Below are 19,913 nucleotides of genomic sequence, written 5' to 3' on the forward strand. Positions count from 1 at the left end.
GCCACTGGCTTAGGTGCACCATTGCTAGCACCTAGTGTGGACGTGATTTCTCCACTGCCGCTACGCCAGGGACCAAAGCTCCACTGTAGACAAGGTCTGAGTGGTGTTGGGAAGGTGTATTCCAAAAGGTGTGAGGCACTGCTTGTCCCTTAGGGCACGGCCCAATGGGGTTACCCCCTGGCCCAGATACAGTGCAGGGATGTGTCCAGGACTGGCTGGGGCTAAGAAGCTGGGTTTGCTGGCAGATGGCCCATGTCACCGTGCCAGTTAACCGCCCATCCCTGAGAAGGGGGTGGGGAGACCGGGTCAAAGTGGGGAATATGTAAGGAGGTTTCTTGCCCAAACAGCTGAGGGCGGAGGGGGAATGTATCTCTGATTTACCATGGTAGCTGCTTCAAGGTGTCCTGCTCCCCCTCAGAGAATGAGGATCAGGGCACTGCTCTGGATACCCCCAGCCCAGCCCAGCCCCCTGGCGGGAGGCTAATGGGTGCTTGGAAATCCATGTACCATTGCTGGTGGAGCTGAGTGCATTTCACCTGTGGTGCCTGCAGATGTTTCATCAGTGTTCCATGGCTTGGTCTCTGCCACTTACATCACAGGCCTGGCCTGATGCTCTCAGAGCACTGCTTTGGTTTTTAATTATTGAGGGCTTTTGACTCAGCTCCCCCATGGGAATGGTCCGTTAGAGCCCCAGTATGTCTGCAGAAGCTACTGCTATGGCAGTGCAAAGCAGTCCAGGGTGAGCCACGGACTGGCTCAGAGAGCCCCCTTTAAGGGAATAGGGATATGCACCCCTGCATGCAGATAATACACACATGGAGCTCGGACTAGCAGTCTGGGCCTTCAGCTCCAAAAACATAAGCCTCTCACTCGAGCTAAGGGAGATCTCCCACCATGTGCCCTAGTGATAAATCCCATATCCTCTCCGAGGGCCCTCCATTCCCCTTGGCTCACGCTGTCTGCAGCAGGTCATACTGCTTTGCCTTGCCATGCACTTAGCCTCTATTTGAATCTAGCGCTGCTTCCTGCACCCGAGCTGAGCAAGGGTTTAGGAACCTGCAGAAGAGCTGGAATCTAGAAGGAATGTTTCCAGGTTCAGGCACTGTTAAAATGCAATCTTCCCTTCCCTTGTCCCTGCCGTAACCGTGGCATCTTCCTATCCTCAGCCTGGGAGACACTGGCAATTGCTTCAGAGTGACAGATGAGGAGTTCGGAATGGTGCTGGACGGTGAGGCAGTGCCCCCTACATATGGCTGCCTTTGGCACTTTCCAGTAAAACCCCAGGACAGCGGCGCAGCGGGAGGCCCGGGGATAAGGCAGGCTCCCTGCCTGCCCTAGCTCCGCGTGGCTCCTGGAAGCCCAGAGCCCATACCCCCTCCTGCACCCCAACCCCCTGCCCCAGCCCGGTGAAAGTGAGTGAGGGTGGGGAAGAGTTAAGGAGGGAGGGAGAAAGCGAGCTGGGGCGGGGCCTCAGAGAAGGGGCGGGGCAGGGGCGTTCTGTTTTGTCGCTGTGTGATTAGAAAGTTGCCAATCCTAACGACCAGCCTACAGGAGCTGAGCTCTGGCCAGGGCCGGCTCCAGGCACCTGCCAAGCAAGCTGGTGCTTGGGGCGGCAACTTGTAGGAGGCGGCATTCCGCCCAATCCTAGGGCGGCACGGCCGCTTTTTTTTTTTTTTTTTGTGGTGGTCTGCTCCGGCCGCCCTCTAGGGGGCAGCGGCGCGGAGGACGGGAGCGCCCTGCAGCATGCCCGGCAGGGCAGTCCATGTCCTTCCCTCCCAGCTGACCGGAACAGCGCAGAGCCCTCCTGGCAGGCGGCGGGGCCGCAGAGCCACCCCCCTTCTCTCTTTCTCCCTCTCCCTCCCCCCGTTAGCCGGGACACATCTGCAGCGCAGAGGGTCCCCCTGCACCCTTTTTGTTTTTGTTTTTTTGCTTTGCCATTCTGGCCGCCTCGTTTTTTTGTTTTTTGTTTGCTTGGGGCGGTCAAAAACCCAGAGCCGGCCCTGGCTCTGGCCTCATGTTTTTAGCAGCATGGTTGCCCTTTCCCCTCCTTGGCCGCAGTGCATTTGAAGATAGGTCCCTGGCTTTTCCTCTGTCCCTATTTGTAGCTTCCCAGCCTGGGCAGGGCAGTTGCCTTCACTCAGTGCAACCTGGCATACAGCAGAAAGAATTTCTGGCCTCTCGGGCTGCTGAACGCAACATGTAGTTGAACACGGTCATGACCCCTTCCCCACCCCCCTGCCTCCCCTCACGCCTGCTAGGTGCTGCTCGGAAGGGCGTGGCCTGTACCTTTGAAAAGCCCCCTGGAACGGAGCACAGAAAGGCTCCTGCTTGCTGTAGACTGGGCTCCTTTTTTGGAAGCTCAGTGTGGAAGCCCAGAGCCTACACTTGGGCCTGGGGACAGGGTTTCAGTCTGAATACGTCCAGTTAACATGTGCCTCTGAGCCTGGGTGGTTGCCCAGGCATGGCGGTGGGCAGGGAGGGTTGGCTGTGGTGGGACTCTGTGGACTTGCTGGGGAGCTAGCACAGGGACACGTCACACTGGGGAGGAGGTGGAGCAGCACAGCGTCCAGGAGGGAGAAGACCTGGAAGCCTGAAGCGGAGCGGGGCCGGTCTCGCCAGCTCCTAGCGCAGGGTGTGCTGGGGCAAGGAGAGATGTGGCAGAGGCATGGCCAGGGCCAACTGAGCTCCTGCGATCCCCAGTTGGCAGATGGTCCCTTGGGGGCTGTTGCCCTCCACCGTAGGTTAGAGCATCTCCCAGTTCCCCGATGGGCTGAACGGAGCTGGGGCAGCACCAAATCTGGACCTGAGTCTTGGGCCTAAAATGCACGCTTAGGAAGGCGTGATGTAAGCGATTAGCACTGCCCATCACTGAGCCGCTTCGCCAGCCAGGGCAGGGGAGGGGCTGCGTGGGATAATGTCGCAAAGGGCACATTGCTCCAGCACATAAGAGGATTGCAGAAAAAGGGGAACAACTGTTTCAAATGCACATGCTGGTTTTGTGTTTCACTTCTTCATGCCATGGAAAGAGGCTTTTAAAAATTCTTTCCCCTGCCCCCGTTTTACTTGGAAAGATCAAACTACCTGGTGCTGCCTTCCTTCTCTGTTGCTGGAGCAGTGGCAGGTTCCTCGGGCTCTGATGAAGGAGCTGGGGGCTGGCGATTCTCTCCCAAAGAGCCTTTTCCCAGCTGTGTGTCAGGGGTTTGAATTAAATAGGTGTCAGCAAAGTGAGTTTTAAACAGTCTGACTAAAAATTCCCCCCCTTCCCTCCCATTGGCTCATAAGGTCACTCTCTGGCCAAGTCAGAATCCCACTCGTTCTCCGGTTTTCCAAGGAGACCTCCAGCGAAAAGGAGCAAGACAAGAGCTGAGCTTTCCAAAATTAAAAGCCAACCCAAATCAAAAACCTCTTCATGAAAACGGGTCAGGCCTCGTTTTTCCACCCTCTTCCGGTCCCCTTTAAAGGGCAGCCGGCTAAAAAGCAGCAGGTTTCCCTGCAGGGTGTAGCCAGCCTGTGGAAGTCAGCCCTGCAGGAGCTTGTTAAGGAGTAGGGCGGGGGCTGGATTTCAGAGCAAAGCTGGATGGTTTCCTGATCCCTGTAAGTAATTGCACGAAGATACCGATTTGGTTATTCAAATCTCGTGCTTTAGGGCATGAGCTGATTGCTTAGGTGGGGCTTGCTAGCGCATTGCTTCATTGCACAGCCTCTTGGGTGAGGTATGGGAGCACTCCGCTTCTGTCTCCCTCAGCTGCACTGAGGAGCGCTGGCCTTAGGCTGGATAGGGGCCAGCCCGGATGGGCCCTCTCGCTGCTGCCTTAGGGAGACTCCTGTAGAGCACTTTGCTGCTCAGCTCCGCTGCGGAGCTAGGAGTGCCTTAGGGAGACCAGCAAAACGAAAGCCAAGGGGCTGGGAGACTTGCTGCTCCCTGTCACTGGGATTAGAGGCCTGAACACAAAGCCAAAGCATGGTCAGCGTAGGCGCCCCATTCCTGGGTGTCTGCCTTCTCCCTTCTCCCAGAGAGATTTATATTGTTGCCAGGGTAGGAGGGACCACGGGCACACACAGCTGCCTCTTGTATAGGCTGGCCCTGTGCCCCCATTCACGTCATCTCACGGAGCCCAGTGCTTCAAGGGGACTATCCCGCGGTGGGGGTCAGACAGCAGGGAGCACAAGGTGCGCTGTGGTTATGCATCAGGGTCGGGCTGACTGCAGCCCTGAGGGCTTTTCTTTACTGCATGTTGGGGGGAACATGAATTTGCTATGGAAGATACCCTGTGTTGGCTCAGTTGGAAGACAGCACCGCCTGGGCCAGGGTGCTGCCCGGGCCCTATACCAGGTCAGTGCCCCGAATAGCCGTGGGGCTGAAGTTGCTTTCTACTGAAGCTGTTGGATTATTAGCTTTGAGTTTGAATTCCCACCCTCCCCTCTGATCCTTCCAGGCTGGTGACTTCCCCTTTTAGTTCCCAGGGCGTCAGATCCCCCTTTGGGAAGGGGCTGCAGCCACCCCCATTTAGAAATGTGGTCCAGGCGTTCTGGGCGTTTTTAAGCAATCCCACTAGTTAAAATGCTCCCCGTCACCGGCAGCCTGCCACCTGGGGTGATCCAGGATTTGGGCCCAATGCCCACTGGCCTTGATTTGGCTCCGTTTGCAGGGATCGTTCTCAGGAAATGCCTGCAGCTGGTCCCCTGATTTCACTAAATTAAAAGGCCCGTGTTGCCCCAGGGCAGATTAACACTGGATCCTTTGATCCTTGGGATCCATGTCTGGGGGTAGGAGAGAACGTGAGGGTGAATCTGTGGCAGGGCATAGGCAGATTTCTGCCCATCTCCCGCCTGCTGGGATGAGCTGCGTTGCTTGGGATGGAGGGAGAGAAGAATACGTTGGGGTGGGCTGGGGAAGTGGTTCCATTTGGGGAGGCCTTGTATTGTGGTGGATCTGAGGCACTGCGAGTGGGAGCATCTCTCAGCAGAGCAGCTGGATCTAATGGCCCCGGGAGCGGTGACCCCCGCAGTGCTGGCTGTATTGGAGACGAGGGCCCTAGTGTGGAGGACTTGTTAGTGAAGCTGGTCATTTGGGTGGCTGCTGCTGGCGTTACGCTCCAGGATGTTAATCCCCATCACTGTGTGCAGCTGCGTTTGTCATCTCGCTAAGCCTGCCTGACAATGGACAGGCTGCATTAGGCCTGACGCTGTAAATTCGGGGCTCAGGGACAGGCAGTGCCTGCTTTTGAAAGCTAATTGCCACGTGGCTTCTCTGTCTCCAGCTCAGGGGAGCGGAAAACTTGTGTGTCACATGGCCAAGTCCTCCTATTCCTGGCCAGGTGGGGGTCCCATACAGGCTGTGCCTCATGCCCCTCCCTCAGCCGCCTGAGGGCCCGCTGGCTGCGTCTGCTCCAAGGGCTCTGTGACATTCTCCCACCACTGCTCTAGCACCTGGACAGGACACCCAGCAATGACCCTGCTGACAGCAGCCTCTGCTAGTGCTTCCCCGAGGGGCTCGCCACTGGCTGCACCGGCGCTACAGCAACACGGGAAAATGTCATGGAAACCTGATTGTGGACGGGCCAGGGAGTGTCCATTGCAGGAGGGCACAGGAACCCAGCACAGGTTCTCCCCGTGCCCAGGGGCTGCACCCAGAGCCCATTGCGGGAGGGCACAGGAATCCAGCGCAGGTTCTCCCCGAGCCCAGGGACTGGTCCCAGAGCCCATTGTGGGAGGGCACAGGAACCCAGCGCAGGTTGTCCCCATGCCCAGGGGCTGCACCCAGAGTCCCTTCCAGCTCAGGTTCTTCTTCCTGTTCCAAGTGACTAACAAGTCAGCAGGGCCCTGCACTGGTCAGATGTACCCCACCCTTGCACTTTGCATGCTGGCTGAGGGTCTCTCCCCTGTCCCCGTCCTTCCATGCAGAACTGACCTCCAGAATCAGCTGCTAAAGGAAGGAGGGAGTGCGCTGGTGAGTGTGATCGTCTGGCCGCACCGCGGGCTGGTAACCGATCAAGGGCATGGCTGTGATTGCCCAACCATGGGGTGCAGCTCCATGGAGAGGCTGAGCCTGGCAGGGCCCATTGGGATGGGAGCTTTGGGGGCTGCTGTTGGGGTGCCCGGACAGCAGGCTCAGTCAGCATGCAAAGTGTCATCGAGTTTGGAAGCCCTTGGTGTGGCTGTTACCAAGCGATCATTAGTGCCTGGAACACTGCCGGGCGTGTGCCTCCCCACAGACTCTGGGGAGATTGCTTCAAAGGCCAGGATGGCATTTAATTCCCTCTCTCTCTCTCCTCCTCCTCCTTACCTATGCAGCTGCAGAATAATTAGTCACCATGACGACAGAGACAGGCCCAGACTCAGAGGTGAAGAATGCCCAGGAGGAGCCCCCACAGCAGCAGCTGGAGGCAGCGGCAACCAGTCCAACCACGGTGACCACCGGCCCTGGCCCGACGGCCAACAACCGGGAAGCTGAGGCCAACGAGAAGCCGAGAGCCCAGGCCGACTCCAGAAGTGCGGAGCCGGTGAGTGGGTGGTGGGCTGGGGAGTGCCAGTGACCTGTGGGCCTGAGCGCTTGGTATTGGGTGGGACGCTGCCTGGTCCCAGCGGGCAGGTGCCCACTCTGTCGGTGGCCACTCTCAGCAGAGGGAGGGGATGGAGATGGAGTCTGAGCTCCCCACTAGAGGGAGCTCTCAGGGCAGGCAGGGAAAAGCCTGCCCACACTGCACCTGTTCTGTGGAGGCCTTTGGTCTCCACGGCTGGCATCATCTGGTCCCTTCCCTCTTGCCAATAAAGGCAGTTCCCTTGCAGAGTGCGATAGACCCACTGGGCATGGATGGGCTTTCGGTCTCCCCAAGCCCCTCCGCACCTGAGCCACCAGGATGACACTGAGGATGTGAGCAGCGGTATTATTAACTTCACACAAGCCAGCTGCTCCATTTGCCATTGGGCAGTGCCCAGTGGATCCATCCAGCCATTGCACACACAGATACCACGCTGCCTGGAGCTGGCCCCCAGGATCTCCACTCAGCAGCCTCTGCCTGCTGTCTGCCATATTGTTCTGGGGCTCAGACCCACCCCAGGAAGTGCAAGTCTAGGAGACACCCACACATCAGGGCAGGCTGATGGCGCTGGGTCCCCCTGCGTGTATGGCCCACACACCCTCTTGCTCATCTGCCCTGCAGAGGGGTTTGGAGAGTGGTGCAGAAGCTGATGTGTGCCAAGTCGGTCTGTGCCCCTGCCCAGAGCAGTTGCCTTTGCTTTGGCTCTCCAAGCTCTATAACGGGATAGATCCAGGCTGGAGTGGCTGGGGCCTGTTGAGTGGGTGGGGGACCCACCCAGCCCACCCCACAAGGGGCTAGCGCTACGATCAGCATCACTTTATAAACTCAGCTTGCTCTTCCCCATTAGAGTAGCAGAGCTATCGCTATCTACCCCCTGGGCAGAACAGGAGGGACCCCCCCAGGGCCCGGTCTTGCCCAGCGCTGGGTCGTGGCTTTGGGAGCCCCAGGCAGAGAGTGAGGAGCAGTGCTGGGAGCCCAAAGGAACATGATAATGCAGGAAACAGAGTGCTGCCGTACCCAGCCGATGGGTCAGGGATTGAGGGAGGCAAGTAGGCACGTGCCTCGATGAACTGATGCAATCCCTGGCAGAACTCAAAGCTGCCGAAGGGCTGCTCTAACCTGTGCTGCTGTAGAAGTCCTGTGTTCTCCAGCCCCGCCCCAGACACCTCTCTACTAGCGTGGAAAGGAGGGAGTGGGGTGGAGCAGCTATCTCACTGCCTGTCCTTGGGGGATTCCCTCTTGCTGCTCTGAGCTGCCGGAGCGGAGCGGCGCCAGAAATGGGAGCTGACCCTGTGTCTCCTCACACAAGCCCATTCTTCTCTGGGAGAGGTTTACTGAGAACAATTTCTCAGATCCCTTGGTGAAGCCTGTTCAGCTGTGGAGGAGGGAGCTCCATGCGATCCCACCTCTCCTACCACCAGCCCTGCTCCCAGCCAACTCCCTAAGCAAGGATTAGCAGTGCCAGGCTGGTGACTGAAGCAGGCGGGGCAGAGCTCTGTTTCTATCACACATGGCTGAACTGCCGGCAATACCATCATGTCCCTGCACGCAGAGCGAGACAACTCAGTGAGGAAGCCTGTGATGGAGAATCAACGTGGAGCTCACAGGTGTCATTTCCCAGGGTCACTTTTCTGACCCTGTTTGTCTGCCAGACAAAGACACAGGATGGAAGAATTGAGCCTGGCTCGTCAGAGACTGAAATAATCTTGCAGTTTCATTTGGCTGCAGGATTCCTCTTTGCCTCGCGCCCAAAAGTGCTGTATAGCATCCTTCCGCGCTCGTTAACCTGCCAACAGAGAGCTCCGCTGACTGTAAGTCAGCTGGTTGTGCTGCCATCCCTTCTCTAGTCCCCAGACCGTGCACCTTTCCATTGCCTCTGGAAAATAACTCCCAAAGCCCCATGCCTCAGCCAATGCACAAAGAGATAGGAGCGAGATTTCACACCACCGGTGCCCGGAAACGCTATACAAGCCCTCCCAGAACCCTAGGGACCTATTTGTGTTGCCGAAGCCTGTGCCACAGCATCTGCCCTGCTAGGCTGAGCTGTGCTAGTGTGGGTAAAGCTAGTGGGGGTATCTCTGCCAAGCTGCAGTCCCACTTTGCATTGCAGTATAGACATACCCTGGGTCGCTTCTTGGGGGAAAGGACCAGGGGGAACTGTGATGACCTGATAAGGAGACTTGGAATCTATGACCTAGGATGGGGAGTCTTGGCTTCTCAGAGGCAACATCTAACCAGGCCGATGAATCAGAGTTATCCTGGCCAGGGCAGTTGTGTTGCCAGAGGAGGTAGGGCCTTTCCTGCTGCAGTGGAAAGGGACAGTCCATATCCTGCCCAGGGGAAAATTGCCAACAGTATTTCCAAGCTGATAAATAATTGAAGCAAACCCAGGATAGCTGCTAATTGCAGCAGGTGGAGGGGATGCACAGTGCATGCTAGGCACCAGCTGCCAAGAAAAAGCCATTTAACCCCATAGGAGAATCAGTCCCCACAATCTTATCTCCTGTGATTGGCCACAGGCCACATTCTGCTCTCAGTCACACTGGTGTCATCCTGGGCCCACCCCAGCCTACCCCAGACTTGTGACCAAGAGCCTCTCTGTGCTAGAATGACAGAGATAAACAGCAAAAGGGTTTGACTGTCGGCTCAGAAAACATCTAATGCGGGTGATTGCGAAGAGCCGTTGGTCGCTGGTGAGCAGAGGCAGCTGGTGCAAGGGCAGTCAGAGCTTAGGTGGTCCCTTACCATCTCCATGAGAGTCCTCACTTTCTGCGGCCACATGGCGAGGCCCTCACTGCTTACCCTGGGTTGGTTGGCCAGGCCTTGGAAGCTGCTTAAGGCCAAGAAGGGGAGGAAAACACAAGGGAGGAAAACACAGGGGAGGAAGGGGTGTTGTGAGAGTTGTGCCTGAGAAGGGTGCCTGACCCCCTTAGGAACACGGGCACAGCATGGGCAGTGGTAATAAAAGCGCCCCCACCCCTGCCCTATCAGTCTGCCTTGCCCAGACTGGGCAGTGAGAGGAAAGCTCCCAGGCCCACGTGGACAAGGAGAGAGTAGGCTGAGAAACCCACCAGGCTTGCTTCCATTTGAAACCTGCCCTAGAGCAGGGCTTGAAGTCCGGTCAGCTCCCTCCCATGTCTCGTGACGTGGGCAGCAAGGACTTGATTGGGGCCTGAATCCCCATCTTGGGAGGAGAAATGGGAGCTCGTGATGCCACTGCACCATTCACCTCCCAGGGTCACCTGCTGTGCAGCTGCTTGGAGAACCCGTTCCTGCATGCTGCCCTTATAGGGAGTTCTGGGTGTGCTGGGCCGTGGAGCCTGAGCTTGGTATCCAGAGTCCCAGCAGCATGAGGGTTGTGTCTTTTCAGCTGCTGTGGGGCAGACAGATCCTATCCTCTCAGCAGAGGGGTCTGTGGGCCTCTCTGTGCATCACTTTGGGGGAGTATCCAGCAGCTGTGGCCCAAGCCCCAGGAAGCATTGATTTGCCGGCAGGCATGATTGTGTATCGAGTGCCAGTGGGCTGAGGGCTGCATTCTGATCTGAGCTACACCCATGTCAATGCACAGTGACCCTGCTGACCCGCTTTGCCCCAGGCCCCCTGAATCCTCTGGGCGATCCTGATCTCCTGTGAGGGCAGGTGGTCTGCAGATCTGGATGGCACTCAGCGCCTGCCTCTTTACAGCCCTCCAGTCAGCACAGGGCCTGGGCCTGGAGCTAGGTGGTGCTATACTGCAGAGAGTTCAGCGACTGGTAGTCTGGTGAAAGAGGGCTGGGCCGTGCACGGGGGTGGGAGATGCACATGCTGTGGTGGTGAATAGGCTGGGCTTTGAAAATGCCTCTTCTCTGGAATGTGCCAATGAGAGCCGCAGCCCAGCACCGTGAGGCTTTAGGCCGATTCAGCCGATTCCCCTGAATCGGGCCCCGCGCCCTTGCCGCCCAGGCTATTTAAAAAGTCCGAGGCTCCCGTTGCTTCTGCCGCCCCTGCCCTTTAAATAGCCGTTGGAGCCCCGCCGCTTCCCCAGGGCTCCCTCGGCTATTTAAAGGGCCCGGGACTCCCCTACTTCTACCGCCCCGGCCCTTTAAATAGCTGAGGGAGCCCTGGGGAAGTGGGTGGCTCCGGCGGCTATTTAAAGGGCTGGGGCTCCAGCTGCCACTGCCGCCCTGGTCCTTTAAATAGGCGCCGGAGCCCCGCCACTTCCCATGGGCTCCCTCGGCTATTTAAAGGGCCGGGGTGGTAGAAGCAGGGGAGCCCCGGGCCCTTTAAATAGCCGCGGGAGCCCCGCTGCTTCCCCAGCACTCCGGCAGCTATTTAAAGGACTGGGGCGGTAGAAGCAGGGGAGCCCCTGCCCTGCCTGCAGCCAGGCCCTGCTGCACCCCCTGCCCGCAGCCAGCCCCTGCTGCACCCCCTGCCCTGCCTCCAGCCCCGCACGCCCTGCCCTGCCTGCACCAGCCCCTGTCTGCAGCGAGCCCCACACCCCCTGCCTGCAGCCAGCCTGTCTCCAGCCAGCCCTGCACCCGCCGCCCTGCCTCCAGCCAGACCCTACCTCCAGTCAGCCCCTGCCTCTGCCCTGCCTCCAGCCAGCAATGTACGTAATATATAATTTTGTTATTATTTATATAGTTATGGAAAGTAAATAATACATGGAAGAAATGAAAGGGGTTTTTTTACGTGGTTTTTTTTTTTTTTTTAGTCATCCCTGCCGGGGCCCAAACCCCTGGTGGCAGTGCAAGGTACACCGGCTGGACCCCCCCATGGGTGCAGGAGGGTAACACATGTTTCTCATCCTCCAGGGCATGGATTTGGAGGAGAAGGACTACAGTGAAACAGACGGGCTGTCTGAGAAAACCACGCCCAGCAAGACCCAGAAATCCCCCCAGAAAATTGCCAAGAAGCTCAAGAGCGCCATCTGCAGGGTGACCCTACTCGACGCCTCTGAGTATGAGTGTGAAGTGGAGGTGAGTGACTGGGGTGTGTCACCTTAACCCCATGTGTCTGTCTGTGTCACCCCATCTCGCCTGCCTGGCTCTGCTTGGCCATGGTGCCCTTTCACACTCTTAACAGTGAGGTAACCAACCACTGGACCAGCTTACCTGGGGCTCTGGGGGATTCTCTGTCTCTGGCAAGTTTTAAACAAAGATCGGACATTTTTCTCAAAGAGATGCACTAGTTCACACAGGATTGAATTCAGGGAAGTCCTAGGGCCTGCGTCACACAGGAGCTCAGGCTAAACCTCGGGAGCCACATGCGGCTCTTTTACAGTTAAAGTGTGGCTCTTGGATGCCCCCACACCCCTCCTCCATTCTCCACCTACCAGACTGGGTGGGAGGCAGCTCAGGACCTCTGCCTTGCAGTAGGATGGTGAGGTAGGGGCTTCAACCCAGCGGGGAGGTGGGTCTCAGGGCTTCAGCCCTACAGGGTGTGCCTGCTGGGGCTCAGGGCTTCAGCAGGAGCAGGGCTGAAATCCCAAGCCCTGGCAGGTGCCTCCCAAGGGGCTGAATCCCGACAGGTGCGCCTCGGCTCTCAAACGTCTGAAGATCGTTGGATGCACCTCGGTGGATCAGTAAGTTTGGCCACCCCTGGGCTAGCCGATCCCAGCAGGTCTTCTTGGCTTTGTAATCTGTGACTCCCTTGGTTTTATAGCGGGAGGCCAACCTGCTTTGGACCAGAGAAATGGGTCTGGCAGCCCAGCGGGAATCAGGTGTGGACATCCCTGCCCCGTAGCTGTGTGAGAGGAGACCAGAGGCTGCGCAGGACGGGGAGGCTGCTCCCCGCTTTCGGCCAGCAGCTGGCTGAGTGCAGGGCCCTGCATCTCCGACATGGCAGCAGTTCTCAGGGCGAGAGGTCTAGACAGGCCCTGGCTTGGAGCCACTCCTCAGGCTGTGTAACAGGGCCAGGCCTTGCACTGCAGCATGGCAGCCTTCGTGGTCTGGGAAAGAGGTGACTGCTGAGCTGCAGCAGGGGACAGTAAAGGGGCCTCCTTCCTCTCACAACACTGCAATGTCAGATGCACAAATTAATGGCGCTCATGTGGCTGTCAGGATTGGTATAAAATAGAAACGGACTGGACTAAGGAGAGAGAGAGGGAAAGAGAAACATGTGACAGGCAGGTGAACGCAGACACATGCTCACAGTAACTCACATTGGTAGACAGACATGCCTATATGTGTACGTACGTACACACACACACACACACACACACACACACACACACACACACACACTCTCTCTCTCTCTCTCTCTCTCTCTCTCTCTCTCTCTCTCTCTCTCAGAAGTTAGGAAATGCCAGAATTAAGGTTACCTGTGCAGCCTTAATTTGTCTCCTTCACGCAGATGAATTCTGATACAGTCTTTAATGACGTGATCGCATCCACAGGACTCCTGCCTCATCCAGTGCACAGAATGGATGATGCTCACTTAGGTACCATCTGCAGTACAAGCCAGGGGTGTGATTCCCTGCGCATGTACACGGAGTTGCGCTACCTCCCATCGAACTAGCGGGAGAATAAATAACAGTACCTGCAGTAGCATCGGTAACAGCAGTCAAGGCATGGCTTAGCCACATATAAACCTGCCTAAAACTGGTGGATATGTACTCAGCACGGCAGCCATGCCTCCACTGCTGTTACTTGTGCTACTGCGGCTACACTGCTGTTTAGGCTCATGCTAGTTTGATGAGCCCAAAGTGTAGACGTAGCCTTAGTGAGCAGCTCTTCCATGTTTTGTTTTCTCCTCATTCTTCAGTGTGGGGCCACACACCTCACTGACTGCTGCTGTTCCAATCCTGCTCGGAAGCCAGAATTAAGTTTGCACATGGGCTTTTTTATGCTGCTCATTACTACAGTATCTGAGTGCTTCACAAACATTAATGAATGTATCTTCACAACTCCCCTTTAAGATGAGGGGGGATTATCCCCGTTTTATGGATGGGAAACTGAGGCATGAAGAGATTAAAGTCAAAGGTATCCACTCAATTTGGGTGTCCAATTTGAGACACCTGGGACCTGATTTTTCAGAGTATTTAGGATTCTTCTTCTAGAGCTGGTCCCTAGCTGTATTCCTCTGTGGGGATGCATGCGCTTAGTGCACCTGGAGATGGAGTGTTTTGAAAGCAGAGTCCGTTGGTCCACATATCTGCCCTAACAACAGCTGATACAACTTGCAGGGCAACGGCTACTGTCATCATGATCTGCAGGGACTCGTGGCTCCATGCTTTGGGGTTTCCCTGGGAGATTCACAACCCCAGTGTGGACCTGCCCTTTGATGAAATTCATCTGTTCGGTCCAAAGATGGATGAGTTCTTACGCACTTTAAAGGACTCCAGGGCCACCATCCGCTCCCTGGGAATATACACCTGCCCCAAAGAGAAAATTCCACCAGCGATAATACAAGCCTAGACGGATGGCTCAACAGTTCTTCCACCAGAGACCTTATAAGCCATCCCACAAGAGGCAGAGAGCTCAAAAGATCCCCTTCCTCACACCTCTGCAGTGTGTTCCCAGCCCTTGGCTAAATGTTATTTTTGATAGGAGCTTGAGAACTGCAAACCACTGAGTCCAACACTTCCTGACTACTACACACCCTGTGGTGGTTGTCTAGCACTCTTTATCAACACCTGGAGTACAATAACAATGGACGGATGGGTGCTCTGCATTATCCATTCCGGCTGTATGATAGAGTTTGCATCCCTACCCTCTCCAAAACCCCCTCGCCCACCCTCCCTTGGGGGCCGCTCTCATGAGAACATTTGCAAACAAGAAGCAGAATCTCTCTTACAGCGAGGAGCGAGAGAGCAGGTTCTCTTCAGTGCCAACGGAGGGGTGTTTACTCAACCTATTTCCTAGTCCCCAAAAAGAAAGGCGGTTGGAGACCCATTCTCGCCCTCCGCCACCTCAACCGCTTTGTGCACAAACTCCAAGTTTTGTAAAGTCACGTTGGCATCGGTAATTCTACCCCTGGAAAAAGGCCTGTGGTTTACAGCTCTTGACATGAAGGACGTCTACTTTCACACAGACATTCACCCTGCTCATCAACGCTTTCTCAGATTCCTAGTCCGCTCCATCCACTTTCAGTACAGTGTGTTCCCTTTCAGCATTGCTCCCACCCGCAGGGCCTTCACTAAGGTGTTCTCTGTCGTAGTAGCCGGTTATTGTAAGATAAGGAACTTTCGCTTATAAAGCACTTCATGTGTTCAGAGCACAGCTCCCATCAACTCGTGACAGTTGTGAATGCTCAACACTGCTGCAGATCAGACTGCAGGCTCTCAATCAGGCATCCAGAAAATGAAGAACATGCAATTAGTGCTCACCCGTGAAAAGTTTGGTTTAAGTGACTTGGCCAGCATCACCCGGGAACTCTGTGGCAGAGGCAGTAATAGAATCCAGTTCTCCAGGGAAGCATTCAACTGCCTTAATTATGAGACCATCCTTTCACTTCCTACAATCTCCTATCTTGTTCACTACATACCTTCCAACTTCTGCAGCAAACGAAATGGATCCTACAGACAATTGCCTTCACTAATAACCTTGATTAAGGTCCATGGAATGGAGCAGGGATGCTGGGCCAAAATATATGATTGTGTAACTGAGGACTATCACAGTGCATGCTCACAATGTCACAGGCCACCTTAATTCTGCCATTTCCTAACTTCTGAGCACTTGACTTTGCAACCTTAAGAATGTTCCTTGAACATAGTTCTTTTGGATGTAGATTTCCTAGGTTTTACAAAAGGCAAATTGGAAAAAACAGAAATTCCTTCATGTGGTATCGAATTGACTCCCACATGGGTCCATCAGCAGGGATAGAACCTTTAGATCCATCTCAGAGACCTCAGCCACTTGAGTAAGTGATAGCAGTGGTAGGTTGTTATCCTGTACGTGGGCCAGCATTAGAGGGGAATGAGACGCACACTTTGCCAGTGGGTTTCTCTCGTATTTGCTAAGAGCAGAGGAATGGTGAGACTCAGGAATCTTGGGTTCCATTCCAGGCTCTGGTGGGATACGTGCTCTGGTGGGCACATACTCTTTTGCCCATTCCCCTACCCCTCCAAGCTTGACCCAGCCGCCCCATCCCCTCCAACTTGTCCCTGTCTCAGTCTTGTCTCTTCTCTATCCCTGGCTCCTCATGCCGGTCACATTCTCCTCACCTAGCTAGTCTTATTCCCCATACCTCCGGATTCTTATTCCAGCCCCAATCTCCTTGCCCAGCCAGCTCATTTTCCTCTTTCCAGTGCCTCATGGGATATGTCTCTATCCTTCCTCCTTGCCTCCAGTCACACACCCTCCCTGCCCACATTTCCCATCCTCACTGACTCTTAGTCCCAGCCTCCCTCCCCAGGCTCCTTGTCTAATCACAGTGTTCCCTCCACCCCCATTTACGGACACACATAGAGACACACATTTTCACATGTGCACGTTCACACTCCTACACCCAGAGACGGGCAGACACATGTGCATGTGCAACCAGAGAGATGTGTGTACGTAGGCACAGATAGACACACACGGACCCACACTTTCAGAGACATGAGTGCACAGACAGGCATGCCAAGGGACATATTTGCACACCTGCATGCACAGATATGAGCACATGGGTTTGGGAACAAGCCAGAGGCATAGCTCCATGTCTCGTCCCCCATCCTCTGAGTTCCCACCTTCAGAGCAGAGCTCTCCCTTGCCGGAAGCCATTTCTGCCTCTTAGCTCAGTAAGGCACCAAGGGTCAATAACAGAAATACACATTCATGTAGACACAGACGAATCCCCAAGTGCGCACGTCCACACATACGCACGCTCGAGAATGCAAGTCTGACTCATGCATTTCTGCACGGGGGCTGCCTGCTATTTGTGTAGCATGGCAAAAATGAAGCGTAGGAGTGTGTGTGTGTGTGTGTGTGTGTGTGTGTGTGTGAGAGAGAGAGAATGAGTGAGAGAGTGAACCTGTGTCACTGGGATAGCGGCTGGCCTCGCTAGAGAGCGAGGGAGTTCTTGCAGCAGGCAGAGCAGTGATGCTCAGACTGAGGCTTGCGAGCTGCAAGCGGCTCTCTAACGTGTCCCCTGCAGCTCTTTGCAGCACATGAAATTAAAACAGTGTGATTTCATTATTAGCCAGTCTAAGTTATTAACCAGTCAGGATGCGTTTACTCTGTTATTAACCAATTGGAGAATACTTGGTCAGTAATTTTGCTGTGAGGATAATACCGTAGATAGATACGTCAAAATAGTAAATGAAGCAATGAATTCTCACTACTGTGGCTCTTTTGGGTAATGTTGGCCACTGATTTGGCTCCTGAACCATTGAGGACTGAGTATAACTGCTGCAGAGTGGGATTAGCCGATGGGAGGGAAGAAGGTGTGGACAAAGCAGAGGTGAAAGTAAGCTGGTACGGTCTGGTATGGCGTACCAGCAAGAGCCGATACGCCGTGCCGTACTGGACTGGCTTCCCCGGCGGTGATTTAAAGGGCCCAGGGCTCCAGCCGCTGTGGGATGGCAGCAGGGCTCCCCTGGGGGGGCCCAGAGCTCCGCGGCGACCAGAGCCCCGGGCCCTTTAATTTGCCCCTGAGCCCCGGGGCTCCCAGCCACCTCTGCAACTGGTAGCTCCGGGGTGATTTAAAGGCCCTGGGGCTCCCAGCCACAGCTGGAGCCCCAGAGCCTTTAAACCATGAAAGCCCCCACCTCTTCCGGTCAAGGCCACGCCTCTTCCGGTTGAGGCCATGCCCCTGCTCAGAACTCCAGCGTACCGGTAAGTCCTTTTAAGTTACTTTCACCCCTGGGACAAAGCCATAGGTGCCATCTTTCTTAGATGCTGAAGGGTGGTCAACCCCTGCTCTGCTCCGGGCCCTTTTGAAAAAAATGAAAATTTGTCACTGAAGTTTATGAAACAAAACAAAAAATGTCAATTAGGAAAAAAAATCATCGTTTTGATTTGAACTGAAATGACAAATTTTCAAATGTTTTTATTTTTGTCCCCCAACCTCTGCATTTCCCCCATCCTGTGGAAAAAGGGGATAATAAGAAAAAAAGGAGAGGGGGGAAATCGCCAAATCTGTACAGTGATTTTTTTTTTTCATTTTATATCAAATCAAAACAGCGTCTACTGCTGTTTGGAGCTGTCCCAAGCAACATAAATTGTGGCATAAAACTGAGTGTTTTTTTGTTGCCCTCCTTGCTCCTCACCTGTTTGGGACAGCAGTCATGAAATTGACCCTTCTTGTTAATGTCATTCAGCTGCTGCTCCACAAGGCTCTGAGCAGCAGCAGAGGCACTTGAGCTGCCTGTCTGCAGACTCAGGAAGATGACACCTAATTGAGTTACACTCTGTTTGTGTCTGGAAGGTTGTCTAAGAGCAGTGTTTCTCAAACTGGGGTTGCCGCTTGTGTAGGGAAAGCCCCTGGCGGGCCGAGCCGGTTTGTTTACCTGCCCCGTCCGCAGGTCCGGCCAATCGTGGCTCCCACTGGCCGCGGTTCGCTGCTCCAGGCCAATGAGAGCTGCTGGAAGCGGCGCGGGCTGAGGGACTTCCTGGCCGCCGCTTCCAGCAGCTCCCATTGGCCTGCAGCGGCGAACCGCAGCCAGTGGGAGCTGCGATTGGCCAGACCTGCGGACAGGGCAGGTAAACAAACCGGCCTGGGCCGCCAGGGGCTTTCTCTACACAAGCGGTGACCCCAGTTTGAGAAACACTGTCTAAGAGCCATGAGGGCTGGAAATGTATTTTTAACAATATAAAAACTGAGGTTCTGCAGAAATTGTATCCTCAGTGCCCCACGCTCATCTGGAAGGCGGTGACTGAATATTTTGAGCCCTGGTGCTGGTGGTCTAGAAGCTCAGCAGACTGAGAAGACATCAGTCTGTGTTTAGGTCATGGGTCTCAGAGGTCTCTATTGCATAAATTAATGTCAGAACGGCGGCCTTGAGTTTTCCATAGATGAATGGGAATATTAAAGCCTGTGGCTGGGACTGAGTGGGTGAAGGAATCCGAGTCAGCTTTGCTCCATTGATCTCAACCCTCCAGCAGCCCCATGCTTTAACTGTCATTTTTAATAACTGCGTTTTTATTTACTGCAGCAACACTGATTGTCACAAAGCAATAAATAGACTGGATCATTATAGCAACTGAAATGATCTCTTAAAGCAGGAGAGAGGAGCTTTTCCGAGCCCTGACACAGCACATGGATTTTGTCACCCTTCCCGGGTGACTCTGATTAATATTTACCCAACAACAGACACAAGCTTGCGCCCATAAATATCTGCATCATACCGGATACATAAGCCATATCTTGCTGTTTCCTTATCAGAATACTACTCCTGTATGTAGCTTAGGAAACAGTAATCTCCTGGTATCTTTGTTTCTGCTACTGTTTTGTTTGTAGTAGAAGCTGTCGGTGGTGAACTCTGATCTTATGAGATTCCATTTACAGTGGAGTCAAGTTAAAGTCCTAGATTGTTGCAATCTTTTGTGCTGTGCAAATGGTAATTTTGGCTAGTGAGGAACCTCTGCTCAGAGAAAAGTCCTTTGGGGAAAAAAGAAATTGCTTTATTAAAAGGGGGCTTGTGCTGTATTTATGGTTTCTTTCTCTCCCGTTTTCATCCCTCCCTCCCTTCCCCCTCTCCCCCCGTATGTATATTTTTGCCTTAGTTGAGCATTCTAGACAATACTTATATCCCTTAAAAACAAGCAGGGATCAAACACATAAATCCAATACCCTTTCCTAAACAAATTCTGCTCTGCAGTACTCCTATATCAAAAAAGATATAGGAAGAAACAGAAGGGCCCAAAGATGGGAGACTAAACCTATTAGAGGCATAAAAAGATTTCTTTATCAGGAGAGATTGAAAAGATTGGAACTTTAATTTAGAATCAAGGTAAAAAAGAGGGGATATGATAAAGGTATATAAAAGAATGGACGGTCTAGAGAAGGGAGATCAGGTGCCCCAATTATCCAGTCTCATATTACAGGGACAAAGAACCACTCAGTGAAATTGGAGGGTGACTCATGTAAAGCTGATCAACAGAAATTATTCTTCTAGCCACATAATTAGCCTGTGGAACTCACTGCCACAAGATAGCAAGAGGCCAAATATTTGGTAGGATTCAGATGAGGATGGAACATTTAACTGGATAATGAGAACACCCACTATTAATTAGACAGGATAAATATAGGAATATAAATGGTATAAACCTTCCTGCTTCAGGGCATTAACCAGCCACTAACTGTCTGGGTCAGGAAGGAACTACCCTTGCAGGCAGGCTATTGCAGAATTGCCCACTGTGATGTTTCCTGCACATTCCTCTCAGGTATCTGGTACTGGGCAAAGACAGGCTCCTGGGCTGGCTGGATCACTGCTCAGATCTAGTATAGCAGCTACTCTGCACCTGTGTT

At 54.2% G+C, this 19,913-nt stretch overlaps 1 protein-coding gene across 7 annotated transcripts in view; it reads left to right on the forward strand.

The window, feature by feature from the left end:
• The window catches only part of EPB41L1 (erythrocyte membrane protein band 4.1 like 1), a 151,231-nt gene that overhangs the window by 84,354 nt on the left and 46,964 nt on the right, over positions 1–19,913 (forward strand). For all 7 annotated transcript variants that reach the window (XM_034788046.1, XM_034788049.1, XM_034788047.1 and 4 more), the window contains exons 3-4: positions 6,295–6,503; positions 11,336–11,500. In XM_034788046.1, the coding sequence (XP_034643937.1) occupies positions 6,315–6,503; positions 11,336–11,500 (354 nt within the window). In that variant the 5' untranslated portion in view covers positions 6,295–6,314. The remainder of the gene's footprint in view (positions 1–6,294; positions 6,504–11,335; positions 11,501–19,913) is intronic.

This window comes from Trachemys scripta, chromosome 12, assembly GCF_013100865.1.
Source record: "Trachemys scripta elegans isolate TJP31775 chromosome 12, CAS_Tse_1.0, whole genome shotgun sequence".
NCBI lineage: Eukaryota > Metazoa > Chordata > Testudines > Emydidae > Trachemys > Trachemys scripta.